The following is a 14,679-nucleotide window of genomic DNA, read 5'->3' as shown; positions in this document are numbered from 1 at the left end:
AAGGAAAGAGAGGGGAAGAGAAGGTTAGACAGAAGAGAGAGATAGAGAGGGAGGAGGGGGGAGGTTCGTACAGTAGCTATGTTGGTGTTGCAATAGATGAGTTAGGGTTTCAAAGCTTAGCTTTCACTGGTTGGTTCAGCGCTGACTCTGTTTGGCGTTGAAGTTTTGGTAAAGTGATAATGAGTTGTCTAAATATCATTGGCTGTTCACAATTTGTCTGACACATCCGCAATAGAAGCCCATCAAACACTAAAACGACGTCCTTTTATAAAAGGGTAATTTTGTAATCAAACATCTCCGGTGACCTTTTATGCCACAATTCATTTTGTCCTTAAATTGTATATTTTTAATAGATTAGGGGGTATTTTTTAGTTTAGAGGGGTTTTGTGTTTTTTGCTGAAAGTTTAGGAGGGTTAAATGCACTTTACCCTTAAAAAAAAAATAAGCATTCCCTTATTTAGTAGGTCGGTCTCAAATTCCCAGTTTGGGTATTTTATATATATGGTAATTAATTTCTTGGAACAAAAGGATTTCTTTTTAGTTAAGTATCAGAGCTCAGAAGGATTTTGAATCCTAATTGCTTCCCAACAACTCTGTTCTTTTTATATAATTGATTGCACCTCTTTTTCATCGCAACCCTAGACGCTCGCATCATTCTGTTCATCGCAATCCTAATTCATCGCAATCCTAGACGCAGCAAATCGAATCATTAGTCTCCTTCCGAATCCTAATTCCTTCCCAACAACTCTGTTGCACCTCTGTTTCATTCTGTTCGCAACCCTAGACGTAGCAGATCGACTCATTCTTTATATTTGATTGTCGCAGCAGATCGCATCATTCTTTATATTTGATTGTTGCAGCAGATAGAATCATGCTGGGAGAGAGAATGGATTTGGTGACGATGGCGATGCCCATTAGCGTTCGTTGCAGGACCTGCCGCAACTACATCAACAGAGGCACCAAGTTGAATTCCCGCAAAGAAGCAGTGTTTGACGACGACGGTGTCAAAACATATAGGTTCTCCTTCAACTGCAGCAAGTGCTCTGCTAAGATTGTGTTAGCCAGAAACCCGAAAACTTCAATCACTGTAATAAAGTCAGGCGCAAGTCGAAACTTGGACCCGGACCCTTGGCTTTCAGATTACTATGAGAAGGAAAGAGAAAAGGAAATGGAAGAGGAAAAGAAGTTGGAAGAGCAGGAGGAGCGAGCAATAGCACTCCTAAAAATAATATTGGGAGCATCACCAAATTATGCCCCAAAAAGAATCCACGATGGTCAAGATCTTGATGATGATGCGGATGGTGAAATTGGAATCATTGATTTAAAGAGGAAAAAGGTTGATGAAGAAACGAGTATTCACAACAGCTCTCACCCTGAAGAGAAATCAGGACGCAGACGAACTCGATCTTCATCAGTTAGGTTTCCTAACAAGGTTTACTCTTTAAGGGCAAGAAAAGAACTAAAGCAATGAAGACGATTAGTTTAGTTTGATGCTGCACTGCTACGTGTGCTCATGTAATTGCAACGTTTGATGTAATTTTGATGGTTTTATATTCTTTTCGTTTAAAGAATATTTTGTGTCTTGCTGGTTCAATTGTCTTCTAATAAATAGGTTTGCTTTGACCATGCATAATCCACTTCAGTTGTTGCTAAGATTTTCTCTTTCAAGTACTCAATACTATGAATATATTTAATATCTTTAATTATGAATTCATGTTAAAAAAGAAGGGCAGATTCAACAGATGCAGGAATTTCACAGATAATCACCATGAAAACATAAATATTCTTCAACATTGGATAGGATATAAATAGCTTTAAATGCAGCTTCAAATATGTACAAGTTAGACAATGCTCAACGAAAGAAAAAAGGTGAAAGCCCATTTCTATAGGCCAGAACACCAACAGAGAAACTCTACTAATAACATCAAACACAAATTAAAAGACAGTTTTCAATTAAAAGACAGTTTTCAATTCTTCCGGGGAGCATTTGCTAACATGCAACACCTCCCAAATCACCTTGGAGCGACAATTATTGTGTAGAACAGCATTCCTATGAGTCCAAATCTTCCATACAGAATTTGCAAAAACAGATGCAAGGATATTGGCTTTGAAAGTAGTTATGGCAGTGGCTTGAGAAAACCAGACCACCAAACTGTCAAGGGATGAGAAAACCAGACCACCAAACTGTCAAGGGATGAGAACGGGCCAACACTGATGCTCAGTTTGTCAAAAACAGCACTCCAAACTAACTTGGCAAAGGAACAAGAACAAAACAGATGATCATTGTCATCTGCTGCAGCATAACAATTACGGCAAATAGGAGGAAGACACATCCCTCTTCTCTGCAAATGTGTGAAGGAAAGGTTCCTATGCTGCATAATGAAAGAGACGATCACTGATACCCTGGGCCTGCAGTGCTGCTTTCATAATCTTGTCCAATGGTAACACCTGATTCTTCACCCTGTATGCATTCCATGCAGCTTTCAGTGAGAAGGGGCCCTGTCGCCAAATAACAGTATCCGTCTCCATAGTAATAGAAAGAGAGGAGAGAAAGTCTTGCACATATTGAGGAAATTCAGCTGGGAAATGCCATTGGTCCTCAACAATAATACTACCAAGCTTAGCAGATTTGTCACATCTTCCAAAAGCAGTAGCACCAAAGTCAGATCACTGTTCAGTTCGCTGAGCTGACCTTTTGCCAATTGTTCGGCTTTAAAAGCTTTAATGCAAGCTTCTTTTGACTGAAGTTCAAAATAACAAATAAAAAAATGAAATGAAATAAAATAAATAGATAAATTACTTTTACCGTGCTTCTTATCAATATATTTATTTTTGTCTTGAACATGGGATGAACTTTAGTGCAAATCATATCAATTAGAAAAGAGAATTTTTGCCCTACAAAGATAAGATGAACTTTTGCCCTTCCAGGAGATTAAAATTAGTTTTAATTTAACACATTATTTCGTTGTTCTTTGCCAAAAATAAAAAAATAAAAAAATAAGGGATGGAAACTATAAAGCATGCAATGCTTATCATCTTCCAATAATCCAATTGCAGTTCTCAACTGAGTTTGTTACCGCTGACATTCATTCCCATCCTAATAGAAAGAAATTGTTCCTTTCTGACACAACCTTGGCCTCTAGGGACTAGCCTTCTCAAAATTCCAGTATTTCACCGTCATAAATTAAGAATATATTTTGATGACCCTGATGGAAATTGGTCCACTTCATACCCAGAACTGCAATCAATTGCTCAGTTTGATGGAGCACAAACAAATAACCAACTAAACTTTCAAAAATAGATATAAAACAGATGACAGACTAATATATGGTTAGGATTACCATAAATGATGTATGCAGAACAAAAAAAATATCAACATTCTGCAGGCCAACTTTGAGGGACAGACCCAGGAATTTGTGATGGGGGCAATAACAGGATTTTTTTTATTTCATGGGGGCAATATGAAAATTTCATATATAATTCAGAAAAAGAAAATTCACTAGTATTAATACTATAAATAAAAAAAATTCAGTGGGGGCAATTCATTAGGTCCGTCCCTACCAACTTTGAATCTTAATACTCATCTTATTATGAACTTAAAGGCCTAGGCTCACCACAGTGATGTGCGACTATTAGCCAAATTTAGCGACAACCATAACATTCAACTAACTTGTCTTGCCATCAAGACATCTTTTAGTTCTTTTACATTCAGTAATTCATCTGCCAGTATAATGCAGCACATTTTCTTCAAAAAGTTTTACAATTGTAGAATTCAGATTACAGTATGTTTGTAGTGCCTGTTTGAAAAACTAAGCCGCATAATATAAATAATGCAAATATGTACATCATCTGATATACAGAAGTTATGCAAGCTTGAAGGGCATATTCCAATCACTATTGAAAATATAGAATAATTGGAACAAGATGGTTGTAGATTCTAACAAGTATCTCAAGGATTGAAAGAACAAAAACACATGAGAATATTATCATCAGAAAACCATAAAATCGTCCTCTCCTTAACTAACATTTCTAGTTCTTATTTCAGAATACCTATCAAAAGTTGTCAGTAGCATGTCATGAGATAAAGTAAATGCCTAAATTGCAGAACATAAAGCAACAGATGTACATAAATATCAAATTGAGTTTGCAGAGGTTGAACAGGCAATAGTAATAATTACATCATACAAATAAAACAGCTAGAGCAATAAATATTAAAAAATGCATATTCAGTTCATTCATTACTAACCTGATTGACGTGTACAATATGATCATTGCCATCAATATCAGATTTCTCTAAAATATTCCGAAGGTATGATAATTCCTTAATCAACTGCAAAACTACCTCTTCAGTATATTGCATCTGATTTCTGGAGAACTCAAATGCTCTGTCAGCATGGAGATGAAACGAAGCATAGTTCAGACAGTTGTAGAGCCCTCTGCATCCACATGGATTCCTCTTAAGAATCCCCCTTGGAGGACAATTGACCAGAACTCCGGAAGGAACAAATGCTTGGGAAGAATTTTGATAAAATCTGACTGCTTCAATTGGCATTGCATCTTTAGAAAAATCCGCCTGTGATACTTTGTCATTTTCTTTAGTAATAATTGATAAACAATGAGAGGCTTCTGATACACCATCTCGTGGCAAAGTTACAGGACTGAAAGGAGAGCATAACGACATAGATATTGATGTTGTTTCATGAATCAAACTCACTTTATCATGGTTAGGCTCCAATTTCTCGGGTGCATCTGATTTAACCTGTTCAACTTGCAATATCCATTCCTTCTGAAAATCAGGACTCTGCACCTCAGTAGTCCTTTTAGCGGTAATAAGTTTAGCTCATTATTAGATGAACCTTCAGTGGGAGCCAATATGGAAAAACTTTCTGTTTTACATGAATCTATGGGGGTTTCTTGACATAGCTGTGGTTTTTCCTCAACAATCTCAACTTGCGACCATGGGTAGAGTCGTGAACACAAGATGATCATATGGTCCTACCATACAAAAACAGCATATTTTTAGTGTGATCAGACAAAACTGTGACTATAATTACACAAGTACAATGACTAACTTAGACCATTTAAGACGCCTTCTAAGTAATTTACAGAAGGAAAATAAAAATATAAAAAGACCTTCTAAGAAGTGAATTACTCATGAAAGAGTAATCTAAATATATAGAACTGATTTATAAGGTATTAAAAGAATCAGCGCAATATGATAGTGATAAGCTAAGTCAAATAATTCTTGTCAATGGGTGTCGGTCTCACGCTTCCAGCGTGCTCCCACTCTCATGTTTCACACGCGCTCTTGCTCCTAGTCTCACTTTGTTTGACTTAAATTTTGTCGTTTTCGCGTTCTCACTTCCGCTCCCATTTTATGTGACTTAGGACTGATAAGAAACAATAAAAGGAAAAGCCAATAGTAAATAATTTACAAATTCGTATTTATGGAAACATAAGAGACTCAAAACATTAACACATATAACTAGCATGTAGCTCAACAACCGCTAAACTTCACTCTGTTTGTTTCAAAATGATCTAGTATTTTTCCTTCCTATTTCTTGTGTTTTCATGATCATATTGAAAACAGTTGCATTTTTTGCCGAGACATTCATCAAACAGTGCATGGACATTCATAACACACTTAGAAAATAGACAATGTGTTAGCAATGGCTATTTGATATTGTCATGTTATATGGGCTGGGCTGCCTAGTTTTGGGCTTGTTGTAATGGGTTTCTCTTTGTTTGTCTTTCGGCTTGGTTAGCTTGTGCCAGTTTCTTGTTTGGCTCTAGCTCCCCTGTAAATTATTACACTCCACTTATTTAATATAATTTGCTTAACTCCAATAGTTATTACCTAAGAAGAGACATATCATCTAAGCTAACGACTCCAGTGATACTACATAATAAATTAACATGCAAAATAATTGCAAGTCTCATAAATGGCGTGTAATTGTTAAATTATCTCTTTAACTTTTTCCTTGTGAAGACTTGGAAATATTAGAAGTGTCTTAACAATTTAAAAAAAAAAATTCCTTGTAAGTGGCTAAGACAACTGAGACACGGCATGGATACGAAAAAGACACGTTTTGGACACTTTCAAGACATAGCAAGGTGGTTTTGTGACTTAATTTTTTTTAGAAGAATGGGATTCAATACAATTTAAAAATATATTATGGATTAATTAGAAGAATAATAATTTAAGAGAACAAAAAAGAACAAATATCTACCCTAAATCTCCAAAATCTCCAAATTAGTTATTTCATTCATGATTTGTGTGCATGAAATGAGTGAAAATTATTATTATTTTTATATAATATTATATATATATATATGTGTGTGTGTGTGTGTGTGTATGTATTCCTGCCATATTCGTGTTCTACTTTTTTTATAAAAATCCTTCAGTATTGCATCCTGATGTCATGCTTAAAATTTACTTAAATTTAAATTTTATCCTTACAATTTTCTCCATATGTTATAATGGTAAATGGGACAATAAAAATATAATGGGTATAATTGTCATTTCAAATATACATCTATCTCTCAAAGGAAGATTTGGAACCGCTTCCACCACCATACCAACCATTATCTCATCCCAGCAGTGTTGCCAACCCATTAATCGAAGATGCATGTTCTTAGAATAATGACTAATGTTATGGATTCAAAAGTACTAATTTTTCCATAAAATGTTAGTCTTGACTCGTTAAAACGCACTAATTTATGAACACAAGAACAGAAATATAATAGAGGTATCAACTTGCAAGCAATAATGTCATACTCATAATCCCAGTTTGAACATTAATTGGAGAAACATATTCACTAATTTCATTAGCAATGTTAGTGTTACATTGGTATGGATTGTGTGTAAAATTACCAATGTCAGTGATGCTATGTTTGGTGGCACTAAATATAAAATTTAGTACAAATTGTGAACTAAACTTTTTCCAATCCCAAAATTAATGCACCGATTTGATACTCTCAAAGTATAAGAGTGTTAAATTGGCGTGAATTTGACCACACACAAAATAAGAGAATCACATCGGTGTTTATTTGAAGTGTGAAACCTACCAAATTCGTATACATCATTTGAATTCTTTAGCATGTTGTTGAACTTAGAGCTTCTCAAACCACATGCCTCGAGTCCAATGGTATAACCTCTTCTTAAAGCTTCTTGAGCAAAGATCTCTCTACTCCAGACATTTCACATAAATTTTAACACTATGCTACACTAACCATGACAAAAAGGTGTTTCATGACCTGAATGTAATTTACTCTTAAGTTAACAGGGGACATCAATTTTGAAATGAAGTGTCATGTAATAAAATTAAATAAAAACAGCTAATACAAAAATAAATCTTTTAAAAAAAGAATGAACAAAGAATCTGGAATAAAAGAAGTATTGGGTTTCAGTAAACTAACGGGATACAAATTTCATCTAGTGGAATTAAATCTAGAATGCTACACCACGCAATAACATTGCATCAATAATATAATACAGAGTACTATTAAATTAAAGATGCAAAAATAAGTAAATATATATATATATATATATATTGATGGCAAGAAGTGCACACACCCATCCTAACACACTTTTTGCTTACACCTGGGCTTCCCCTCCTCTTTGAGGATAAGAGAGAAAGGGAAATTATACCATTAGACTAGATGCCCGCGGATAAAAAGTAAATGTTGAATACACCCAAAGTAAATACGTTGAATACACCCAATGTAACATATTACTCCCAATTGTTATGTTCAAAAAATAATAATTTGTTGCATGAGAGTTTATATTATTTTTGCATTTAAATTGGACTTAAAGGTCTAGAGAACTGTCAATGACCCATATTCAAAGTTGGTGAGATGGGAGGGAATGGAAGCAATTACATAAGCAGTTAGCCTTGGCTCGTTTTAACGACCACTTCCCTAGTTGCCTTCCTCTAGTCACAATTTTACTCTCTCTATAAATACCCTTCTTAGCACTTGCTCTGTTGCCATCTATATCGATATATAAATATATATATAGAGAGAGAAACAGAGATCTATACAGAAAATGGCGAGAGTGAGGAGGATGAAGCTAGGTTCACAAGGTCTTGAAGTATCAGCACAAGGACTGGTCTGCATGTGCATGTCCTTCAATGGTCCTCCGAAGCCCGATTCCGACATGATCGCCCTCATCCACCACACCATTAACTCCGGAGTCACCTTACTTGACACTTCCGACCGCTATGGTCCTTTCACCAACGAAATACTCATTGGCAAGGTACATATATATATATATATATATATTCACTCCTATTTGCACGTCAACTTACATTAATTAACAGTAATATTATAGATAATTGATGGATCAAATTAATTTATGATCAGGCTCTGGGAGGGTTTAGAGAGGGTTGAATTAGGCACGAAGTTCAGTAGCATCCATTCCGAGGGCAAGGTACGTGGGCGTGGTGATCCAGCGTATGTTTGGGCCACCTGCGAGGGCAGCTTGAAGCGCCTCGTCATCAATTGCATCGATCTCTATTACCAGCATCGCATTGACACTAGCATCCCCATCGAAGTCACAGTGCATACATCCTATTCGCTTTGCTTTCTGTTTTGTATTATTTTTAATTCATGATAAAAATTGATTGATCGTGGTCCATTTCTTTCACTCATGCTTAGTGATTGATATAGGAATTTGAAAATGTGGAAACGAGTATGGGCCAACTTTCTTTTTTTTTTTCTTTTTCTTTTTCTTTTTTAAGTTCAGACCATTCTTTTCATTATTCTGTGTCAAATCTAGCCTGTTCTAGTAAGCATAATATTTTCTGGTATTCTTCCTTTCTGTCAATGAACTAACTTTTTACTTTTGAATGTAATACTAGGCTATCTACACCTGCCCCAACCCAAAGGAAGCAGTTAAAAATATTTTGATTTTCTTTTTAAAGTTGTATGATTACACTAAAGATATACTTCTCTTACCCTATCATATTTGCATCTCTTTTTCAAACAAGAATTTAGTATTTACGCGATCCCTAATCCGTTTTATGTCATGCACTCATGTTTATGCCAGATGGGAGAACTCAAGAAACTCATTGAAGAGTGTAAAATAAAGCATATAAGTTTATCCGAGGCCTTTGCTGCAACAATCAGAAGGGCACATGCAGTTCATCCAATAACAGCTGTATAGTTGGAGTGGTCATTATGGACAAGAGATGCACAGGAAGAAGTTATTCCTACTCACAGGTAACGCAATAGCGGTGCTAATTGCTAACTTATAATTTAGGAAGTACCAGACAATTTTAAGTTCTAATATCATCCACCTTCATTTTGCAGAGAACTCGGCATTGGGATTGTTGCAGACAGTCCTCTAGGACAAGGATTCCTGTCTTCAGGTCCCAATATGGTTGAGGAGTTGTCGGAGTGGTGACATCCGTAAGGTTAGTGCATACGCATAATATTTTGAGTTTAGAATGACTTATGTAGCAGAGAGCATAAGAAAAATTATTAACATTATCACTATATAGTATTATGGATGTCCAGAATATTCTTTTTGACCTCCTCTTCCATTAATGGTCATATCAAGCTTTCAAAAAATTTCTTATCCTCACTTAATATCTTCACTGAGTAATTAACGTTCCACAAGAACTGGATTCCATTCCTTTCTTCTTCTTGTTTTTATCTATGTAACATTTAATTTCTCTAATCTCTACATACTTGGAAAACAAAGCTTATTGTTTAATCATGATCAGGAACCAAATTTGTTTACTGAGAATATGTTAATCTATGTCCACTTGTAACAATATTTATATGATAGGTGTGGGCATTGAATTTGTATAAATCATGCCGGTAAGAACTTGAGGAGAGTGGTTATAGGAGGAGAGGAACGAGAGGAGAAGAGAGAGGTGACTGAGATCTAGGGTTAATGCCTTAATGGTGAGAGGACACCTTGTTCCTAAATGGAGCGGCTATTTTTCATAAGACCTCATGCGTAGCCTAATAAGCACAATTTGAAGGATAGCTAAGATGATAAGGACACAATGTCCAGTGAATTTTCACTCTCAAAGAGGAACACGTGTCCTGTAATCTCTTTCCAGTCCCTCATCAGATTTGATTTTGCTAGCTAGTGATGACAAGGAGTCGCCTTCACAATGGGGTTGATCTCTGCTCCATCACTCCTTCAATAGTACTTTCGCCGTGATCCATGAAACCACAACCTCCTTGAATCCTCCAAAGAGTGATGTATCAAGGTATGACATGCTTAGGCAGTGTTGTCAAGGAGTAGGACAATATGCCTAAATTTAGTCCTTTTAATGCTGTGCATTTGCAGTTCTTGCACACTGAAGTATATATTTCATCTTTTGCAGGTTCTGCCAAAGTTCCAACCTCAGAATGTTGAGCATAAATGCTATGGCAGCAAGGAAGGGATGCACGTGCACCCCATCACAGCTTGCAAGGAAATGATGTGTGCCCCATACCCGGCACCACTAAGATTGAAAACTTTAACCAAAACATTGGTGCTCTATCCGTGAAGCTAACGAAGGAAGAAATGGCCGAACCCGAAGCCATTGCTTCAGCTGATACTGTTAAAGGTGATAGATTTAGGGCATTTCAATCACTTGGAGGGAATCAAACACTCCCCCAATGTCCTCGTGGAAGGGCGAATAAACAAACCCCCATTGTCTTTGTGGAAAGGTGAATAAGGGCACGACTCTGCCTCCTCTAGTTCCTCGAGGACCAGTGTTGTAATGATTTTGTAGTGTTTTGAAACTCGTTGGGTTCTATATTTCCTGGTTTTCAGAAAAGGTGTATTTTCCACAAGTGCCTGGCTTGTGTTCAAGAATATAATAAATAGAATATATATGTACATATGTGTGGTTATTCATGTATATGCACATATTTGTATATAAACGTATGTATACGTATTGCAGTAAAAACTACAGAATACAGCAGAAACAAATGTCAACAAATCAGCTTTGTGACTTTGCAATCTGTATATTTTGATGCTTCAACGAAGTGTGATGTGCTTTTTAATAGTGTAAAAAAGCCCGCCAAACTTTACTATGTTTGTTTCAAAATAATTGGTAGCACTTTTCCTTGCTATTTCTTGTGTTTTGATGAACATATTGAAAACAGTAAGCAATTTTTGGCTGAGACATTCATCAAGCAGTGCGTGGACACTAATAATGCATTTAGAAAATAGACAATTTGTTAACTTTCATTTGCATATTCCCATATATGTATCAGTGAAAGAAATGGAAAAGATCAATCTTTTATCATAAATTGCATTTATAATACAAAAGAGAAAGCCAAGTGTTTTGTACCGTGATCTTCGATAGGGATGCTAGTGTCGAGCCGCTTTAAGCTGGCCTCGCTGGTGGTCCGGACGGACATACACCGGATCACCACGAATTTGAATCTTCTCGTTGGAAAAGCTGCAACCGAACACAAATTAATTTCATTAATTAGGTGAAAATTTTGGGTTAATTACATTACGTAGAGCGTATGAATGTAAAAAGTGTTAAATCTACGTTGGCGATGAGGAATTCGTTGATGAGAGGACGGTGGACGTCGTAGGTGTCGAGGAAGGTGACGCCGGAGTTAATGGGGGTGTTGGATGAGGGCGATCATTTCGGAGTCGGACTTCATCCTCCTCACTCTCTCCATCTACTCTCCTGTATAATATATACATATATATATATGTCAATATAGTGGTTTTTATAGAGAGAGAGAAAGAGAGTGAAATTGTGAGAGACTACACAAATTGGTAGGGAAGGCAGACATGAAAGAGTAAAAGTTGGGAGTTTCAGAGGGACGTCCACGGTAAGCTTCTGGTGAGACTCAAAGCGAATGAAAAGACACGTGGAAGGTAGGAGGGGTACTGTGGGACACTGAAGAATTACGAGGGTGTTTTGGTAAAAGCAGATGCAGAGGTTGAGGGCAAAATGGGAAAAATATAGCTAACTCTACATAAATACGAGTAGCCTACGAACCACGGACTATTGCAATCTAATAAGGGCCAATCCGGTTCTAATATACTCCCTTTGTCCCAATTTAGATTTCAGCAATACGAGTAGCCTACAAATCACGAATTATTGCAAACTAATAGGGACCAATCTAGTTCTAATATACTCTCCCTGGCCTAATTTAGATATCGGCTTCGGAAACGAGCCGACGTCTAAATTTAGATGGAGGTAATATATATATATATATATATTTAATATCCAAACAATGATTGCTGTTAGAAGTATAATATTGTATCTTTAGCATCAATTAAATTGAAAACAGAATTCATATTATTATTGCACTATGTATTTTATTACATAATAATACAGAGTAACATATTTTTAAAAATACAATACTTGTCTACTCCCCAATGAGTGAAAAGTTCATGTTTATTCCTGATGTGGCGTAAAAATAATATGACAAATGTTCATAAAATAGAAAATGATAAAAATTAAATGTTTATCGATCAACCCTAAAAAATGCAAATCAACTCTTAATCTAACTGTTTCTCTCTATGTATAAAGTTAAACTTAGGGACCTATTAAAGTAAAAATGTCAAGTAGCATGGCAATAAAGTCTAACTAACCTAGTTAAATGAGTGGATTAAAATTCTCTCCACTGCTATAGTCCTCTTGTCCGAGCCAGTAAACATTGCTTGACTCTTGTTGAGCCACGTCGCTGTCCAAACAAGTCAGAAAAAAATTCACTATATTAAGCTACTTATTATACAAATACATAAATAAATATATCTTGGTACAAACTGTACATCCCAACTTTCTCCTTACTAACATCCTAACTTTCTCCTTACTAACATCCCACTTATTATACAAATATATAAATAAACATATCTTGATATAAATTGTATATCACAACATTTTCTTAACTTACATTTCAACTTTCTCCTTAGAAACGTCCTAACTTTCTCCTTACCAACATCCCACTATTCACCTCTTTATCTTGTTTGGGATACATGTTAGAAAAATGTTAGAACGTTGACCTTACAGTACAACATTTTCCTAAGTACATCTCAACTTTTTCTTTACAATCATCCCACTATTTATCTTTTTATTTTGTTTGGGGTACATGTTAGGAAAATATTAAAACGTTGGCCTTGAAATATTTGCAACAGAATTGACTCACCAGTTAATCCATTGGGATTACATATATTTGTTGCAAATACAAGAATTGACTCACCAGTTAATCCATTGGGATTATTACATATAAGTGGTATTAATGACTTATATTTACCATTTCATGGAGTCAAAGTCTCATAGTTTTGAAAAAATAAAGTTGGTCAAAATGCTTGAACGTATAAAAATATTATTCATTTACCAAAAGATACCACTTTTAGGCATATAGGTATCACTTTTTGTACACACGGATACCACTTTTTGTCATCAGTTACTTTTGTGGTGTACAAAAAATGGTACATGTGTGCATAAAAAATGATACCTATGTGCATAAAAGTAACACCTGCACAAAAACAAAAGTGGTACCTGATGACAAAAGGTGATACCTGATTGCCTAAAGTGATACCTTTTGGCAAATGAACAATGTTTTTCTATATCCATGTCAACACCTTTTGACAAAATGAACAGTGTTTTTCTATGTCGGCATCAGAATTTTGGTCAATTTTATTTTTTCAAAATTATGAGATTTTGACTCCATTATATAATAAATGAGTCATTAACCCCATTTATATGTAATAATCTGTAATCGTTTCTTCTATTTTGAAAATATTTATGTAGAGAAAATAAGATATGGGCCATTCAAACTATCAACCCAAAAGGAATTCATCTACTCTCCTGTATAATATATATACATCTGTGTGTGTGTGTGTGTGTGGATATAATGGTATTTATATAGAGAGAGAGAGTGTGAAATTGTGAGAGACTATATACAAATTGGTAGGAGAAGGCAGAGACATGAAAGAGTGAAAATTTTGGACTTTCGGAGGGACGTCCACGGTAAGCTTCTGGTGAGACTCAAAGGGTAAGCTTCTGGTGAGACTCAAAGGGTAAGCTTCTGGTGAGACTCAAAGCGAATGAAAAGACACTTGGAAGAAAGGAGGGGTACTGTGGGAAACTGAAGAATTACGAGGGTGTTTTGGTAAAAGCAGTTGAATAGGTTGAGAGCAAAATGGGAAAAAAAAGTAGGACCATTTTCTCAATTTTTTCGCGTCATCCTTGCGCAAAGCCATGCTAATTTTCTCTGTAAAGTTCCAATTTTAACGAATGTCTCCGAAGGGGCAATACTTTGATGGTGAGCAAAACATATATTAACTACAAATAATTTTCTTATTTTACCAATGTGGGACACCTTAGCTCTTTGAAATACTTGCTTTACAAAGCCTATTAGCCTACAGCTTAACTCTACATAAATACGAGCAGCCTACAAACTACAGATGTCCAACATAGATATATAACATCCAAAAAATCACTATTGTTAGGAGTATAATACTATATCTTTAGCATCAATTAAATTGAAAATACAATACATTCATATTATTATTGCAGGATGTATTTTATTATGTAATACTAATATAGAGTAATATATTCAAGAAATACACGTAAATATATCCTATTGTGATGAAATCTAAATAAATATATGTATACAAAATTTATACCCCGAGCATACGCAATGGAGATATAGACAGTCAAGTGAAATTCAATCCACGAAATAATTTGATTTATGGAC

The 14,679-nt window shown here is 35.5% G+C and overlaps 3 protein-coding genes and 1 non-coding gene across 5 annotated transcripts; 2 read left to right on the top strand and 2 right to left on the bottom strand.

The window, feature by feature from the left end:
- The first annotated feature begins 901 nt into the window (after positions 1-901).
- Positions 902-1,471, top strand: LOC132273013 (uncharacterized). Its single transcript, XM_059774056.1, has one exon. The coding sequence runs from the start codon at positions 902-904 to the stop codon at positions 1,469-1,471; it is 570 nt and encodes a 189-aa protein (XP_059630039.1).
- A 292-nt stretch (positions 1,472-1,763) lies between these two features.
- On the bottom strand, positions 1,764-11,772 carry LOC132274743 (uncharacterized). 2 transcript variants are annotated; one of them, XM_059776079.1, is made up of 5 exons: positions 11,508-11,772; positions 11,301-11,411; positions 4,715-4,995; positions 4,247-4,573; positions 1,764-2,741 (listed from the first exon to the last, which is right to left on the bottom strand). In XM_059776079.1, exons 4-5 carry the CDS (start codon positions 4,550-4,552, stop codon positions 2,484-2,486), a joined length of 564 nt encoding a protein of 187 aa, XP_059632062.1. In that variant the 5' UTR covers positions 4,553-4,573; positions 4,715-4,995; positions 11,301-11,411; positions 11,508-11,772; the 3' UTR covers positions 1,764-2,483. The 2 variants fall into 2 exon arrangements, with proteins under 2 accessions (XP_059632062.1, XP_059632061.1); XM_059776078.1 differs by having other exon boundaries at positions 4,247-4,995.
- On the top strand, positions 8,048-10,675 carry LOC132273012 (probable aldo-keto reductase 2). Its single transcript, XM_059774055.1, has 3 exons — positions 8,048-8,257; positions 9,050-9,160; positions 10,394-10,675. Exons 1-3 carry the CDS (start codon positions 8,048-8,050, stop codon positions 10,673-10,675), a joined length of 603 nt encoding a protein of 200 aa, XP_059630038.1.
- Positions 11,773-14,130: 2,358 nt separating the features above from the next.
- On the bottom strand, positions 14,131-14,232 carry LOC132275526 (U6 spliceosomal RNA). Its single transcript, XR_009470665.1, has one exon. It is a non-coding gene; the product is annotated as a U6 spliceosomal RNA (small nuclear RNA).
- Positions 14,233-14,679: the final 447 nt, after the last annotated feature.

This window comes from Cornus florida, unplaced genomic scaffold, assembly GCF_030987335.1.
Source record: "Cornus florida cultivar Cherokee Brave unplaced genomic scaffold, ASM3098733v1 CherokeeBrave_3.0.0_Hap2_Chr09, whole genome shotgun sequence".
NCBI lineage: Eukaryota > Viridiplantae > Streptophyta > Magnoliopsida > Cornales > Cornaceae > Cornus > Cornus florida.
The sequence above is the reverse complement of the archived record's forward strand: the minus strand, read 5'-3'. Positions and strand labels throughout refer to the sequence as shown.

Excerpts from the sequence above, each read along its gene's own strand:
- LOC132273013 (XM_059774056.1), top strand. The coding sequence starts at position 902 with ATGGCGATGCCCATTAGCGTTCGTTGCAGGACCTGCCGCAACTACATC.
- LOC132274743 (XM_059776078.1), bottom strand. The coding sequence starts at position 4,681 with ATGTCGTTATGCTCTCCTTTCAGTCCTGTAACTTTGCCACGAGATGGT. Across the intron at positions 2,742-4,246 it reads ATATTGTACACGTCAATCAG|TCAAAAGAAGCTTGCATTAA; the intron begins GTTAGTAATGAA and ends TTTGAACTTCAG.
- LOC132273012 (XM_059774055.1), top strand. The coding sequence starts at position 8,048 with ATGGCGAGAGTGAGGAGGATGAAGCTAGGTTCACAAGGTCTTGAAGTA. Across the intron at positions 8,258-9,049 it reads ACGAAATACTCATTGGCAAG|ATGGGAGAACTCAAGAAACT; the intron begins GTACATATATAT and ends TGTTTATGCCAG. Across the intron at positions 9,161-10,393 it reads CAGTTCATCCAATAACAGCT|CAAGGAAGGGATGCACGTGC; the intron begins GTATAGTTGGAG and ends ATGCTATGGCAG.